Source organism: Haliotis rufescens, unplaced genomic scaffold, assembly GCF_023055435.1.
Source record: "Haliotis rufescens isolate VD_foot unplaced genomic scaffold, xgHalRufe1.0.p SCAF_19, whole genome shotgun sequence".
Classification (NCBI taxonomy): Eukaryota; Metazoa; Mollusca; class Gastropoda; order Lepetellida; family Haliotidae; genus Haliotis; species Haliotis rufescens.
In genome coordinates, this window is record NW_025963879.1 from 25,387,617 (window position 1) to 25,404,425 (window position 16,809).

General features: G+C 43.9%; 1 protein-coding gene across 1 annotated transcript in view; it reads left to right on the plus strand.

The window, feature by feature from the left end:
- Positions 1–16,247, plus strand: part of LOC124143275 (E3 ubiquitin-protein ligase MARCHF6-like) — a 31,627-nt gene extending 15,380 nt beyond the window's left edge. The window contains exons 14-25 of the mRNA XM_048399094.1: positions 391–594; positions 1,489–1,539; positions 2,072–2,172; positions 3,525–3,708; positions 4,357–4,572; positions 6,164–6,233; positions 7,416–7,597; positions 8,448–8,582; positions 9,981–10,070; positions 11,415–11,547; positions 12,110–12,245; positions 15,380–16,247. Coding sequence (XP_048255051.1) covers positions 391–594; positions 1,489–1,539; positions 2,072–2,172; positions 3,525–3,708; positions 4,357–4,572; positions 6,164–6,233; positions 7,416–7,597; positions 8,448–8,582; positions 9,981–10,070; positions 11,415–11,547; positions 12,110–12,245; positions 15,380–15,470 — 1,593 coding nt within the window. The 3' untranslated portion in view covers positions 15,471–16,247. The remainder of the gene's footprint in view (positions 1–390; positions 595–1,488; positions 1,540–2,071; positions 2,173–3,524; positions 3,709–4,356; positions 4,573–6,163; positions 6,234–7,415; positions 7,598–8,447; positions 8,583–9,980; positions 10,071–11,414; positions 11,548–12,109; positions 12,246–15,379) is intronic.
- The last annotated feature ends 562 nt before the right edge of the window (positions 16,248–16,809 follow it).

A 16,809-nucleotide genomic window follows, 5' to 3' on the forward strand; every position in this document is an offset into this window, starting at 1 on the left:
TCAACAGAAATATAAGCAATGTAAGCACCCACTGGCTTCCCTCTCGCTGGACCTGGTAGTGACGTGATTCTTTAGTTGATAATTTGAACTACAAAACGAACCCATACATTCATAGGTGATGGAGGAACGTCATGTATACAAAGCCGTGTAGTATTGACAATGAAAGAGAAGGGACTTTTCTTGACACACTTCCAGCCAAACCAGCTGTAGAGTGGGCACTAGAATGGGTATCTGAAGCAGTATAATGCCAGCATACGAAGACTTCTACTGCTTCGTCCTATCATGCCTATATTGATATTTTTATGTTTATTCCAAGCAGTTAAAAAATGATTATTGTTAGGTACAGTTTGTGTATTTTCGCTATGCTGAACATCTTTCCTGTTTCTGCAGTCAATGTTTGATGCAACGCTCAAAGATCGTAAGACAAGTTTCCACCTGGCGCCGGGAACGTCGATGTTCATCCACTGGTTGGTGGGGATGGTCTATGTGTTCTACTTCGCATCCTTCATCCTGCTGCTCCGCGAGGTCCTGCGGCCGGGGGTGCTCTGGTTCCTCCGAAACCTCAACGACCCCGACTTCAACCCCATACAAGAGGTTAGAAAAACTGGGATACCTTCTCACAAGCCTGGAGGGTGGGGTTGGATGGGGCGGGTACAATGTATGGCCTCGAGAATTGTATATCATTCATTTGTTGTATTTGCTATCAAGATATGGCATATAACATATTTGCGGTTTTGTAAGAGATTTCTTTAAATGACCATGCACGCTGTGTAGCATGTGTGTAAAGTTATTATGTAGTGTGTACATGTATAATGTGTGTTGTTTCAGATGTGTATACAGGTATAATGTGTGTTGTTTCAGATGTGTGTACATCTATAATGTGTGTTGTTTCAGATGTGTGTACATGTATAATGTGTGTTGTTTCAGATGTGTGTACTTGTATAATGTGTGTTGTTTCAGATGTGTGTACATGTATAATGTGTGTTGTTTCAGATGTGTGTACATGTATAATGTGTGTTGTTTCAGATGTATGTACATCTATAATGTGTGTTGTTTTAGATGTGTATACAGGTATTATGTGTGTTGTTTCAGATGTGTGTACATGTATAATGTGTATTGTTTCAGATGTGTGTACCTGTATAATGTGTGTTGTTTCAGATGTGTGTACATCTATAATGTGTGTTGTTTCAGATGTGTGTACATGTATAATGTGTGTTGTTTCAGATGTGTGTACATGTATAATGTGTGTTGTTTCAGATGTGTGTACATGAATAATGTGTGTTGTTTCAGATGTGTGTACATGTATAATGTGTGTTGTTTCGGATGTGTGTACATGTATAATGTGTGTTGTTTCAGATGTGTATACATGTATAATGTGTGTTGTTTCAGATGTGTATACATGTATAATGTGTGTTGTTTCAGATGTGTGTACATGAATAATGTGTGTTGTTTCAGATGTGTGTACATGAATAATGTGTGTTGTTTCAGATGATTCATCTCCCTGTGTACAGACACGTCCGCAGATTTGTGGCCTCCGTGGTGAGTTCCCAGGCTTCTTACAGTCAGCAGATATCTCGAAATAATAAGGGGGCCTTGTGGTTGACAAGTTCGCTCGTCACGTTGAAGACCCGAGTTTGATTCCCCACATGTGTGAAGCCCATGTCTGGTGTCCCCTGCAGTGATATTGCTGGAGTATTGCTAAAAGTGACATAAAACCATACTCACCCATTCAATAATAAAGGTTGTCTTAGGGAGATTTTATACAACATCTGGACTTGTCTTGTTGACAGATCGGTACACACATCAGTGTGGCCATGTTGGAATACAGAACTGACACATGATGCTAGGCTAATAGCCTTTAGTGATGTAGTGCAAGTAAAGGCTTATTGCTTTGAAGACATACATGGATCTTATTATGACACATTCTACCTTGTATCACCACACACCATGTCATCAGTGTCAGCATTGATACTTCAGTATTATGGGGGAATTTAAGGAAGTGAATGATCAGATTCATGACTATTCAGATGCATCTTGTAATCTGTTACCATCTTTCTTTGCCTGTTTTCAGATTATATTTGGTAGCACGGTGCTTTTGATGCTGTGGCTGCCAGTGAGGGTCATCCGGAAACTGTTTCCAACATTCCTGCCGTATCATGTCATGCTCTCCAGGTCAGTGTGACCCAGTGATGTCAGTGTGACCTCGCTTCATGTCAGTGTGACCTAGCTTCATGTCAGTGTGACATTTTGTAGCCTGTGTTGTTCTGATGCCCCTGTGAGTGATGACAGGTGTGTCCTGTGTTTTATCAATGTCCCTGTGAGTGATGACAAGTGTCTCCTGTGTTGTAGCGATGCCCCTGTGAGTGATGATTGGTGTGTCCTGTGTTGTAGTGATGCCCCTGTGATTGATGACAGGTGTGTCCTGTGTTGTAGGGATGCCCCTGTGAGTGATGACAGGTGTGTCCTATGTTGTAGGGATGCCCCTGTGAGTGATGACCGGTGTGTCCTGTGTTGTAGGGTTGCCTCTGTGAGTGATGACAGGTGTGTCCTGTAGTTGTAGTGATGCCCCTGTGAGTGATGACAGGTGTGTCATGTGTTGTAGCGATGCCCCTGTGAGTGATGACAGGTGTGCTCTGTGTTGTAGGGATGCCTCTGTGAGTGATGACAGGTGTGTCCTGTGTTGTAGTGATGCCCCTGTGAGTGATGACAGGTGTGTCCTGTGTTGTAGTGATGTCCCTGTGAGTGATGACAGGTGTGTCCTGTGTTGTAGGGTTGCCTCTATGAGTGATGACAGGTGTGTCCTGTGGTTGTAGTGATGCCCCTGTGAGTGAACAGGTGTGTCATGTGTTGTAGGGATGCCCCTGTGAGTGATGACAGGCGTGTCCTGTGTTGTAGGGATGCCTCTGTGAGTGATGACAGGTGTGTCCTGTGTTGTAGGGATGCCCCTGTGAGTGATGACAGGTGTGTCCTGTGTTGTAGGGATGCCTCTGTGAGTGATGACAGGTGTGTCCTGTGTTGTAGGGATGCCCCTGTGAGTGATGACAGGTGTGTCCTGTGTTGTAGTGATGCCCCTGTGAGTGATGACAGGTGTGTCCTGTGTTGAAGTGATGCCCCTGTGAGCGCTGACAGGTGTGTCCTGTGTTGTAGGGTTGCCTCTGTGAGTGATGGCAGGTGTGTCCTGTGTTGTAGTGTTGCCCTTGTGAGTAATGACAGGTGTGTCCTGTGTTGTAGTGTTGCCCTTGTGAGTAATGACAGGTGTGTCCTGTGTTGTAGTGATGCCCCTGTGAGTGATGACAGGTGTCTCCTGTGTTGTAGTGATGCCCCTGTGAGTGATGACAGGTGTGTCCTGTGTTGTAGTGATGCCCCTGTGAGTGATGACAGGTGTGTCCTGTGTTGTAGTGATGCCCCTGTGAGTGATGACAGGTGTGTCCTGTGTTGTAGTGATGCCCCTGTGAGTGATGACATCCTGTGTGTTGTGTTCTAGTGATGCCTCTGCTAGTGATGACGTGTCTCCTGTGTTGTAGCGATGCCCCTGTTAGTGAGCTGTCGCTGGAGTTGCTGTTGCTGCAGGTGGTGTTGCCAGCGCTGCTGGAACAGGGGCACACCCGACTCTGGTTGAAGGGCCTCGTGCGAGGGTGGACGCTGGGTGTGGCCTACATCCTCAGCCTACGGTCATATCTCATTGGAGACATACAGTTTCAGGAAGGGGTGAGTAGTCCATATTACTGTAGGGTTCAAGTGGTCATTGGTGAATGAGACTCATACATTGAGCTCCTCCATGGGGAATTCAGGTTAGAATTTGGTCCCCTAGCAACCTATGCTGGTCGTTAGAAGCGATCCATTTGGTCCCCAAGCAACCTATGCTGGTCGTTAGAGGCGACCAAATGAATCGGGTGGTGAGGCTCGGTCACTTGCATGTCCACGCACCCTGATGGCGTGGATCACTGAGTACAATATCAATCACTTGATTATCTTTGTCCAGACTTATTTACAGCTGCCATCATGTGGCTGGAATATTGCTGAATGTGTTTGTTTGTTGTTTAACGCCACACTCAGCAATATTCCAGCTATATTCTTCGGTCTGTAAATAATCGAGTCTGAACCAGACATTCCAGTGACTGATATCATGATCATCAATCTATGCAATTGGGATACGATGACATGCATCAACCAAGTCAGTGAGCCTAACCACCCGATCCCATTAGGAGCCTCATACAACAAGCATAGTTGCCTCTTAGGGAAAGCATGGGTTGCTGAACACCTTTTCTTATCCGGATCTTCGCGGGTATGCTGAGTGTGGTGTTTAACAACAATAAACAAACACATGGAGTTGACAACGTTATTCTTCTGTTGCAGGATGAGGTTGTTCATGGAGATCATCCTGTGCCCCCTCCTCCTCCCCCACCCCAACAGGACAATGCTGCAGCAGCAGGTGCTCCTCCCCCTGCCCCCCCCCAGCCCCCCCAGCAGGTTCCGGGGGAAGGTCTGGGTGCGGCACACCAGGCCATGCTGCAAGGGGGAGGGCCAACCGGTTTCCAGCCTTACATCAGACCCACACTCTTTACTCTCAAGGTGAGGCACACAGGGACATGCTGGGACACAGGGACATGCAGGGACATGCAGGGACACAGGGACATGCTGGGACAGAGGCACATGCTGGGACACAGGGACATGCTGGGACACAGGGACATGCTGGGACACAGGGACATGCTGGGACACAGGGACATGCTGGGACACAGGGACATGCAGGGACACAGGGACATGCTGGGACACAGGGACATGCAGGCACACAGGGACATGCAGGCACACAGGGACATGCAGGCACACAGGGACATGCAGGGACACATTACTTCCTCTTTTCACCGAGGATAGTATTGCAATAGAGAACATGACCAGTCACACTGAGCACCTCTAAGGAAGCCCATGTACCATTACTTATCACACGATTACAATACTAGTTGGTCAATAACCTGTTGTATAAGATATTCCCATATTGCAATAATATCACAATGAACGAACGTACGAACGAATCAGTATACTCAGAGCTCCAGATAAGCTTTTGGTGTTGTGGGTATTTTACCCATGCATTTTAAAATCATTGGGTATCAGTAATTATATCTGCGTATTCAAATTTCTGTTACCCACTAGTTTTTACACATGTGGGTATTTAAGTTAAATATTTAAAAACACTATTCATCTAGTCCCTACAAACTGGTGTCGTGTGGGTTCGAGGGCTTTATAGGACTAAAAAATACCACGATACTTCCACAAGAAAGTGTGATGGCAAATGATCATGATGTAACTGTCATTGTGGAGTTTGGCAAGGTTGACGGAATGCCCGTTATAATTTCAAAATAAGTTGCTGATTTGCTAATCGAATACGCAGGGTTACTTCACAATATTTTGATGATACGCACAAGTTTTATTTTTGTAGCGTATCTGTAATGTTCTTTGCGTATTTGATACGCTTAGATTATATTTTACTGTGTATTTCTGCATTTCTGATGCGTATTTCACGCAGATACGCAGCTTATCTGGAGCTCTGATACTATCGCAGTCTAGTCAACCAGTAACCCATTATGTAAGATACTTCACTGTTGTTATAATATCATAATAGTGTTTTTAATTATTCCAATAGTTTCAATCCCCCTGTGGTCACAGCTGTATATTTGTAAGAGATGATTATGTAGCTATCACATAGTGGATTCCAGGAACTACTTTTAGCAAGCTCCATGAAGCAATGCAATGTCTTCTTGCCTTATGATCCCAGTAAGTTTAGATGACTTTGTATCAATTGGGGCTCTCCAGCATTGTATTCATATGCGGTTTCTAAAATGTGTGAAATACTATCTTAAACATGAATAATTTTAATGATGGCATTACAAGATAAATAGATTGATATTCCCATGTGTTTCCAAATCATAATATCTGTATAATCTGTATTATGCTCACCAAACAAATTTATTCTTAATACCGGCAGGTATGATATTTATGATATGGAATGAGTGAGTGAGTTTGGTTTTTACGCGGCTTTCAGCAATATTCCAGCAATGTCACGGCAGGGGACACCAGAAATGGGCTTCACACATGATATGATATGGAAACACTGTGGGGTAGTAATCTGTATTTATGAGTTCTGACAAGGTATGTGTTGGTGTTGCAGGTCATCTTGCTGGTAGTACTCATGTGTGTGACGCTGTTTGGTGCTAGTCTTGTCTCACTTGTTCTTCCAGGTTTGTACACATATGTCTTGTCATGTAACAGGTTGATCTCATTGACAGACCTGCAAAGTTGAGTCTGTGAAGATCCGGGGTAGAATAGGTCTTCAGCAACCCATGCTTGCTGTAAGAGCCGACTATGCTTGTCGTAAAAGGCGACTATGCTTGCTGTAAGAGCCGCCTATGCTTGTCGTAAAAGGCGACTATGCTTGTCTTAAAAGGCGACTATGCTTGCTGTAAGAGCCGACTATGCTTGTCGTAAAAGGCGACTATGCTTGCTGTAATAGGCCGCCTATGCTTGTCGTAAAAGGCGACTATGCTTGCTGTAAGAGCCGCCTATGCTTGTCGTAAAAGGCGACTATGCTTGCTGTAAGAGCCAACTATGCTTGTCGTAAAAGGCGACTATGCTTGCTGTAAGAGGCGACTATGCTTGTCGTAAAAGGCGACTATGCTTGCTGTAAGAGCCGACTATGCTTGTCGTAAAAGGCGACTATGCTTGCTGTAAGAGGCGACTATGCTTGTCGAAAGAGGCGACTAACGGGATCAGGCTCGCTGACTTGGTTGATGCATGTCATCGGTCCCAATTACTCGGATTGATGCTCCTGATGTCAATCACTGGATTGTCTGCTCCAGACTCGATTATATACAGACTGCCGTCATATAGCTGGAATATTGCTGAGTGCGGCATTAAACTGTGACTAAATCATTCAATTATAACTCATCTTGAATGTTAACAGTCTTTTCAACTTCCGGTTACTTGTAAACATTTTCTGGCTGCTGTACATGGCAAACACGCCGCCTTCTGCGGGAAATAAATGACTTAATTGTTGCTAATTAAACAAAATGGAGAGCCTAGAACAATAGTCATTGTATTATAGACTGGCACTTCTCATTAATTAAAAAGTCCATATTGATAACATTTCATTTGATACGGTCAGGTACACACTACAGATGGAAAAATTGACAAAATCACTGGAGTGTAAATAAATTTGTTTTGCCAACAAACCGTAACACCATTTATTACAGTCGCAATTTCATGCCATGACTTTTAGTATATTAAATTACGATCCAAACACATTGTCAAAGACCTAGAAATTTTACGACTGTAGATTATTGTCTTCTGCATGCTAACGAAATGAACAGCTTATGGTGGTAAACTGTCTATCAAATAATTTATGTTGGACCTGTTTGGTTCAGTATTTGTAGGGCGGCGGTTGATGTCTATATGGATGGGTGATGCGAAGATCCATGAGCTGTACACGGCGGCGTGTGGTCTGTACGTCTGTTGGCTGATGCTCCGGATCAGCACAGTCCTCTACAACTGGATACCTCAGGGCTCGGCGGCCATTTTCACTAAGCTGAAAAACTGGGCGTTGTTGGTGAGCAAACATGTGTAACACTGTAACTCTGTGTACATACTGTGTGTATACTTTTGGGGCTGCCCATGAAGACGCCAGGGTAGAAAGGTCTTCAGCAACCCATACTTGCCGTAAAAGGCGACTATGCTTGTCGTAAAAGGCGACTAACGGGATCGGTTGGTCAGGCTCGCTGACTTGGTTGATGCATATCATCGATCCCAATTGTGTGGATCGATGCTCATGATATTTATCACTGGATTGTCTGGTCCAGACTCGATTATTTACAGACCGCAGCTGGTTTATTGCAATTATTGCTGAGTGCGGAGTTAAACAACAAACAAACAAACAAAACTTTTGGGGCATATAATTGAGTTTTAACAATTATTGAAGTGTTTTAGTTTCATTGATGTTTGAACAAAGGTTGTTCACTTTCACTCAGTCTCTGAAAACAGATGTGACTTTGTTGTGTTGGGTTTTTATAAGCACCAATTTTCTGGGTGCTTATTATCGTAAATGCGGTTCTCATTCACTGAGATCAGAGCAAACATGAACTTTTATCTATATATATACCGTGTGATCCAAACTGTCATTAAACTCCAGAATCTGTGAAGATTTGTATAATCTTACTGTGCTGTCTACCCGTGAAAATCTGGCATCTTATTGGTTCTCAGCAACCCATGATTGTCGTAAGAAGCGAGTAAAGGGATCGGATAGTCAGATTCTCTGACTTGGTTGATGCATGTCTTCCATTGTATGTTGATTATTCACAGACTGCCATCATAATGCTGAATGCAGTGTTAATCGACAATCAAAACAAGACTGCTACGCTGCCCACATTTATAGACTGCTGATGTATTTGTTCCATGTGCAGGCCTTGAAGTGTCTCCTCATAGCCGGCCTCCTCATCGGGATGGTGCCCCTCCTGCTGGGGCTGTTGTTCGAGCTGGTGGTGGTGGCGCCGCTTCGCGTTCCGCTCGACCAAACACCTGTTTTCTTTCCTTGGCAGGTGAGAACTCTCGGATTGCATGATTGTACATTGGCTGTATAGTACTCAACATAATTTAAGGATCATTAATAATCAGGCAGCCATGATTTGCATGGTATCTGGAATTGGAACCATTTCTGACCTTTTGGAGCATAATGGCACTGAAAAGACATGAAATTTAAATTGGTGGAAGAGCTTACTTACTGTGGGCACACTGACTGCCAGATCGATGAGTACTCTCACTCCCAAGTCACAGCTGGTCACAAGCTAGCTCTTAACTTGTTATTAGGCATTACTTAGAAGTTGACGGATGACAAGATAGACACAATATTTTTATGGATAACAACTTCTTTAAAGGGCAAGTTCACACGGAAATGAACCTAATTTTCTTGTATTTTTTCCACAATAAATGTGTTAACCTAGAAGTGTCATAGACAAAAATATAAAAATATCACAATTAATTAACATATGTTTTGCATTAAAACGATTTATATTTTTCACATTTACCAAGTGTTCTATTTCCATAACAAAAACACCATGGCTTATGCCCCTTGCAATATGACGTCATTAGTGCCAATTGATAAACATTATGACGTCATCATGCTTTGTTAGAGCCGCTTCACGTGGTGTAGGTACAGGTGTGTGATTCTAGCATCTCAGATGCCAGCCAGCATAGTGTTATGCTGAGTCACCACTGCGCCGGAGTGTGTCGTAGGCCATGTTGTTTTACTGAAAACTTGTACTTGATATCTTTTGCGTTCAGAAAAGACCGGAACCCAGTTGAATTGGCACCAATTACGTCATAATCTAAGGGGAATAACTCAGGCCTGTTTAGCTCGAAAAACGAAGGCCTCATAACGGCATATCATTTTCACACTATTGTGAGCTTCCTACTTTCACTGTGAAAAAAATGAGTGTATATTTTCAAACACAGATACTAACTAATTCTAAAATTGCGTTTTGTTTAGAAAAAGAAAGAAAGTGATTTTTGCGTGTACACTTCCCCTTTAATACTGTGAAAAGCGACGTTTCGGTATAGATCCTTGCTTGACAACGCTTTTTACAGTATTAAAGAAGTAGTTATCCATAAAAATATTGTGTCCATCAAGCTAGCTCTTGTCTGTAAATATGTTGTCCTGAGCTGATGGCGTACTGCTTGTGTTGTTCTTGTCATTAAGAGTACAAACACATCTGTAGGCCTTGTTAATTTTATTTCAGCCGAGCAGGAACAAATTTGGGAAATTATTTTTGCTGCTTGGAATTGACATAGAAAGTTGTGGAATGTGTGGAAATGAATACAGTGATACAACTGTCTTCACATGTGAGTCAGGGGCATTTGAAACCTGATTAACCAATTAGAATCAAGTGTTTTCCAAAGTGCTGTTGTTATCTACATGTTTGCTGTTACCATGGTTACAGGACTGGGCACTGGGAGTGCTCCATGCGAAGATCATCTGTGCTGTGACCATGATGGGCCCACAGTGGTGGCTCAAGCGAGTCATGGAACAGGTCGGTCGACTACACGCACCTTGTTCCTTGTCCTACACACACTTTGTTCCTTGTCCTACACACACCTTGTTCCTTGTCCTACACACACCTTGTTCCTTGTCCTACACACACTTTGTTCCTTGTCCTACACACACCTTGTTCCTTGTCCTACACACACCTTGTTCCTTGTCCTACACACACCTTGTTCCTTGTCCTACACACACACCTTGTTCCTTGTCCTACACACACCTTGTTCCTTGTCCTACACACACCTTGTTCCTTGTCCTACACACACCTTGTTCCTTGTCCTATACACACCTTGTTCCTTGTCCTACACACAGACCTTGTTCCTTGTCCTACACACACTTTGTTCCTTGTCCTACACACACCTTGTTCCTTGTTCCTTGTCCTACACACACACACCTTGTTCCTTGTCCTACACACACACACCTTGTTCCTTGTCCACACACACCTTGTTCCTTGTCCTACACACACTTTGTTCCTTGTCCTACACACACCTTGTTCCTTGTCCTACACACACCTTGTTCCTTGTCCTACACACACCTTGTTCCTTGTCCTACACACACCTTGTTCTACACACACACCTTGTTCCTTGTCCTACACACACCTTGTTCCTTGTCCTACACACACCTTGTTCCTTGTCCTACACACACACCTTGTTCTACACACACACCTTGTTCCTTGTCCTACACACACACACCTTGTTCTACACACACACCTTGTTCCTTGTCCTACACACACTTTGTTCCTTGTCCTACACACACCTTGTTCCTTGTCCTACACACACCTTGTTCCTTGTCCTACACACACACCTTGTTCCTTGTCCTACACACACCTTGTTCCTTGTCCTACACACACCTTGTTCCTTGTCCTATACACACCTTGTTCCTTGTCCTACACACACCTTGTTCCTTGTTCCTTGTCCTACACACACCTTGTTCCTTGTTCTACACACACACACCTTGTTCCTTGTCCAGGTGAATGAAGGAGTAAGCATATACTCCGAAACATTGTTCCTCATAATAAAGAAGTTGACTTCATCTATTCTCTTCCTTATGTGTACCACTTCTAAATGCCTTTCAAAGACTCCAGCTTAGTCATGTAACTATGCCCATTAACAGATTGATAATGAATCACCAGTCTATATATTTCCTAGCCAGTTACATGCCCACATACATCCCACAATCAGACAGGGCACACTGATCCTGCTTTATATGAGACCAATGGGGTACCCTGGCCTTTATATTTGTTTAAGTCTAGTCACTAGATACATGGGGTTATAGATAGACACTAGATTCTGTATATAATCTTGGAATAATCATGTTTCTCTGTTTCCTGTTTCAGGTGTACAATGATGGCTTGCGGAACATGAATCTCAAATACATCCTGTTTTCCTTGTGTTTCCCCGTGGTGTGTGTGCTAGGCATGTCTCTGTCTGTGCCCTATGTCATTGCCAAGACCATCGTGCCGGCATTAGGTGAGCAGTATAGACAACGCATATGTTGCACTGATGATTGCAATAGGCAGTTGCAAGTTTAGCTGTTTGATTGCAGTAATGCAGTTACCTTGGTAACCTGTTTGTTGGATATTTAGTGGTAGTTCTTTAAGACTTTGTTTAACAGTTAATGTAGATACTACCACATCTGTGATGAACCTGTTTTGATCTGGGTAAAAAGCCTTTAGCAACCCGTGCTTGTCTTAAGAGGCGACTAACAGGATCGAGTGGTCAAACTCACTGACTTGGTTGATGCATGTCATCATATCCCAGTTGCGTAGATTGATGCTCATGATGTCAATCACAAGATTGTCTGGTCCTAACTTGATTATTTACAGACTGCCATCATACAGATGGAATATTCCTGGGTGGGGTTAAACAACAAAACATCTCTGATGAACGTGCTGCAGGGGTGTCAGGAATTGTATTCGTCTTAAAAACAATGTGATGTACTATTTGGCAAGTGCTTAGAAACCAAAACAGGAAACAATTTGTTAAGTCTTTCAAGTTGATGTATCTTCACTCCGTGTTTGTATGTGTGCAGGTGTTGACGATGAGACACAGAACATGACGATGCGACGTATCTACCCCTTCCTCCTGACTGTTATTGTGATAGTGGCCGGCTTCACCTTCCAGCTGCGGCAGTTCCGGAGGCTTTATAACCACATCAAAGATGACAAGTAAGATCTGGCACTGATTCCCATGCCCCGTGGTTAGATCCTTGTTTAGAATAGGTCCCCAAAAACTAATGCTGGTCTACCCTGTGATTAGATCCTGGGTTAGAATCGGTCCCCACATCTTATGCTGGTCTACCCTGTGATTAGATCCTGGGTTAGAATAAGTCCCCACATCTTATGCTGGTCTACCCTGTGATTAGATCGTGGGTTAGAATCAGTCCCTACATCTTATGCTGGTCTACCCTGTGATTAGATCGTGGGTTAGAATCAGTCCCTACATCTTATGCTGGTCCACCCGGTGATTAGATCCTGGGTTAGAATAGGTCCCAAAAAACTGATGCTGGTCTACCCTGTGTTTAGATCCTGGGTTAGAATAGGTCCCCAAAACTGATGCCGGTCTACCCTGTGATTAGATCGTGGGTTAGAATAGGTACCCCAAAACTGATGCTGGTCTACCCTGTGATTAGATCGTGGGTTAGAATAGGTTCCCAAAAACTTATGCTGGTCTATCCTGTGATTAGATCCTTGGTTAGAATAGGTCCCCAAAAACTGATGCTGGTCTACCCTGTGATAAGATCGTGGGTTAGAATAGGTCCCCACATCTTATGCTGGTCTACCCTGTGATTAGATCCTTGGTTAGAATAGGTCCCCACATCTTATGCTGGTCTACCCTGTGATTAGATCCTGGGTTAGAATAGGTCCCCACATCTTATGCTGGCCTACCCTGTGATTAGATCCTGGGTTAGAATCGGTCCCCACATCTTATGCTGGTCTACCCTGTGATTAGATCCTTGGTTAGAATAGGTCCCCACATCTTATGCTGGTCTACCCTGTGATTAGATCCTGGGTTAGAATCGGTCCCCACATCTTATGCTGGTCTACCGTGTGATTAGATCCTGGGTTAGAATAGGTCCCCAAAAACTGATGCTGGTCTACCCTGTGATTAGATCCTGGGTTAGAATAGGTCCCCACATCTTATGCTGGTCTACCCTGTGATTAGATCCTTGGTTAGAATAGGTCCCCACATCTTATGCTGGTCTACCCTGTGATTAGATCCTGGGTTAGAATCGGTCCCCAAAAACTTATGCTGGTCTATCCTGTGATTAGATCCTTGGTTAGAATAGGTCCCCAAAAACTGATGCTGGTCTACCCTGTGATTAGATCGTGGGTTAGAATAGGTCCCCAAAACTGATGCTGGTCTACCCTGTGATTAGATCGTGGGTTAGAATAGGTCCCCACATCTTATGCTGGTCTACCCTGTGATTAGATCCTTGGTTAGAATAGGTCCCCACATCTTATGCTGGTCTACCCTGTGATTAGATCCTGGGTTAGAATAGGTCCCCACATCTTATGCTGGCCTACCCTGTGATTAGATCCTGGGTTAGAATAGGTGCCCACATCTTATGCTGGTCTACCCTGTGATTAGATCCTTGGTTAGAATAGGTCCCCACATCTTATGCTGGTCTACCCTGTGATTAGATCCTTGGTTAGAATAGGTCCCCAAAAACTGATGCTGGTCTACCCTGTGATTAGATCGTGGGTTAGAATAGGTCCCCAAAACTGATGCTGGTCTACCCTGTGATTAGATTGTGGGTTAAAATAGGTCCCCACATCTTATGCTGGTCTACCCTGTGATTAGATCCTTGGTTAGAATAGGTCCCCACATCTTATGCTGGTCTACCCTGTGATTAGATCCTGGATTAAAATCGGTCCCCACATCTTATGCTGGCCTACCCTGTGATTAGATCCTGGGTTAGAATCGGTCCCCACATCTTATGCTGGTCTACCCTGTGATTAGATCCTTGGTTAGAATAGGTGCCCACATCTTATGCTGGTCTACCCTGTGATTAGATCCTTGGTTAGAATAGGTCCCCACATCTTATGCTGGTCTACCCTGTGATTAGATCCTTGGTTAGAATAGGTCCCCAAAAACTGATGCTGGTCTACCCTGTGATTAGATCGTGGGTTAGAATAGGTCCCCAAAACTGATGCTGGTCTACCCTGTGATTAGATCGTGGGTTAGAATAGGTCCCCACATCTTATGCTGGTCTACCCTGTGATTAGATCCTTGGTTAGAATAGGTCCCCACATCTTATGCTGGTCTACGCTGTGATTAGATCCTGGGTTAGAATCGGTCCCCACATCTTATGCTGGCCTACCCTGTGATTAGATCCTGGGTTAGAATCGGTCCCCACATCTTATGCTGGTCTACCCTGTGATTAGATCCTTGGTTAGAATAGGTGCCCACATCTTATGCTGGTCTACCCTGTGATTAGATCCTGGGTTAGAATAGGTCCCCACATCTTATGCTGGTCTACCCTGTGATTAGATCCTGGGTTAGAATAGGTCCCCACATCTTATGCTGGTCTACCCTGTGATTAGATCCTGGGTTAGAATAGGTCCCCACATCTTATGCTGGTCTACCCTGTGATTAGATCCTGGGTTAGAATAGGTCCCCACATCTTATGCTGGTCTACCCTGTGATTAGATCCTGGGTTAGAATAGGTCCCTACATCTTATGCTGGTCTACCCTGTGATTAGATCCTGGGTTAGAATAGGTCCCCACATCTTATGCTGGTCTACCCTGTGATTACATCCTGGGTTAGAATCGGTCCCCACATCTTATGCTGGTCTACCCTGTGATTAGATCCTGGGTTAGAATCGGTCCCCACATCTTATGCTGGTCTACCCTGTGATTAGATCCTGGGTTAGAATAGGTCCCCACATCTTATGCTGGTCTACCCTGTGATTAGATCCTGGGTTAGAATAGGTCCCCACATCTTATGCTGGTCTACCCTGTGATTACATCCTGGGTTAGAATAGGTCCCCACATCTTATGTTGGTCTACCCTGTGATTAGATCCTGGGTTAGAATAGGTCCCCACATCTTATGCTGGTCTACCCTGTGATTACATCCTGGATTAGAGAAGGTCCCCAGCTATTTCAGCTATTTCATGTAAAGATCAGTCTTCAGATTCTGCTTCAGTTAAATGTTTTTATCACTTGCTTGTACTAGGCCGCAATTTAGAAGAGGAACTTTGGACTTTGAAATGTGTTTGTTACTTTGAAATGTGTTTGTTAATCCTCTCCATGTACGCTGTTAGATAATTCACTAAGACAAACATGTTTTATTTGCAGATACCTTGTTGGTCAAAGATTGGTAAATTATGATCCTTTGAACAACGTGCTTCATTCACATACAAGTTCCCCAGAACAAGAAGCAACATGATTGGTTAATGCAGCTCTCAGTTTCTTTGTTATGGAGATATCCATTGGTTGCTGTCACTCATTGTTGTCATGGAAACATGCCCATCCACTTGCAAACAGTTTCACCACAGGGGTCCATCGTTGGGACTAAAATAAGGAAACAGTATGCCCTTTTTTACTGTATATAGAGAGAGGCTTTTTAAGAGTAACAAAAAGGCCTACACGTTTTGTCGGAACTTTGGCTTCCTGTGGTTTGACTGTAGGATGGATGGCAGCCATTGTGGCAGGTGGGGCCGAGTGATGGCGGCAGTGTTTGTGCAATCTATTGGATGTTGTAGTCGTGTACATTGCAGAGGTGTGATAGAGACAGGGGTTGCTTCAACACTTTTTAACTCATTAATTTGAATTTGGTTATGTTTCCAGAGACAAATTCTAAAAAAATGTATTTTTACAAATCTAGCAAAAAATCTTATATAGGCGAAGGTTTTCTTTGGGTAGCCTAAAGTTCATTTGACACAACAAAGGCCAGGTTCGATTTCCCACATGGGTACAATGTGTAAAGCCCATTTCTGGTGTCACCCTCCGTGATATTGCTGGAATTTTGCTGAATGTGGCGTAAATGCCAACTCACGTATTCAGAGCTTTAGGCAAGAACATCACCCTTCTGAGCTGTCTCGGGGGCACGGGTGGTCCAGTCGTCTAAGGTGCCGTGATTCGCTGTGCAGAGTTGCGTCCCTTGGGCACGCCAGAAATCAATGATTGTGGGTTCGAATCCCGGTTCGCCCCGATTATGTTTCTAGGTTTGTCAGCACAATACCCGTGCTCATGGGTTTCACCGAAGTTGGAACATCTGAGACCTGCATCACTTCGGGCTTTCCTCCCACATTAAGCTGACGCCGTGATATAACTGGAAAACTGTTAAAAGCGGCGTTAAACTAAACTCACTCACTCACTCTGAGCTGTCTCTGAAACCTTCATGATGTCTGTATTTGTACAGATCTACGTACAATGAAACCTTTCATCAACATGATACCATTCTCAGGTATCCCAGACACACAAATCGATGGCAGTGATGTCCCTTTAATTATATATACAGAGGTACCAAATAGACGGTACTTGGACAGTGGGTTTTCTGGACTATTGAGGTTCCAGTGTAGAGAAGTTTTCTGTGTCACAACTCAGGCTTCATCATTTTGATGTTTGTCGGGTCAAGACATTCGGCTACATGAAAAGTTCAATTCAGCAACAAAAATATGTTACGTAACCAGATGATCAGGAAATGCACACAAGTCGTTGGCATGATGATAGGAAGGTGTTGAGACAGTCCCTAGTTGTGTCTGTGATTGGTTTGCGTGTGTTAA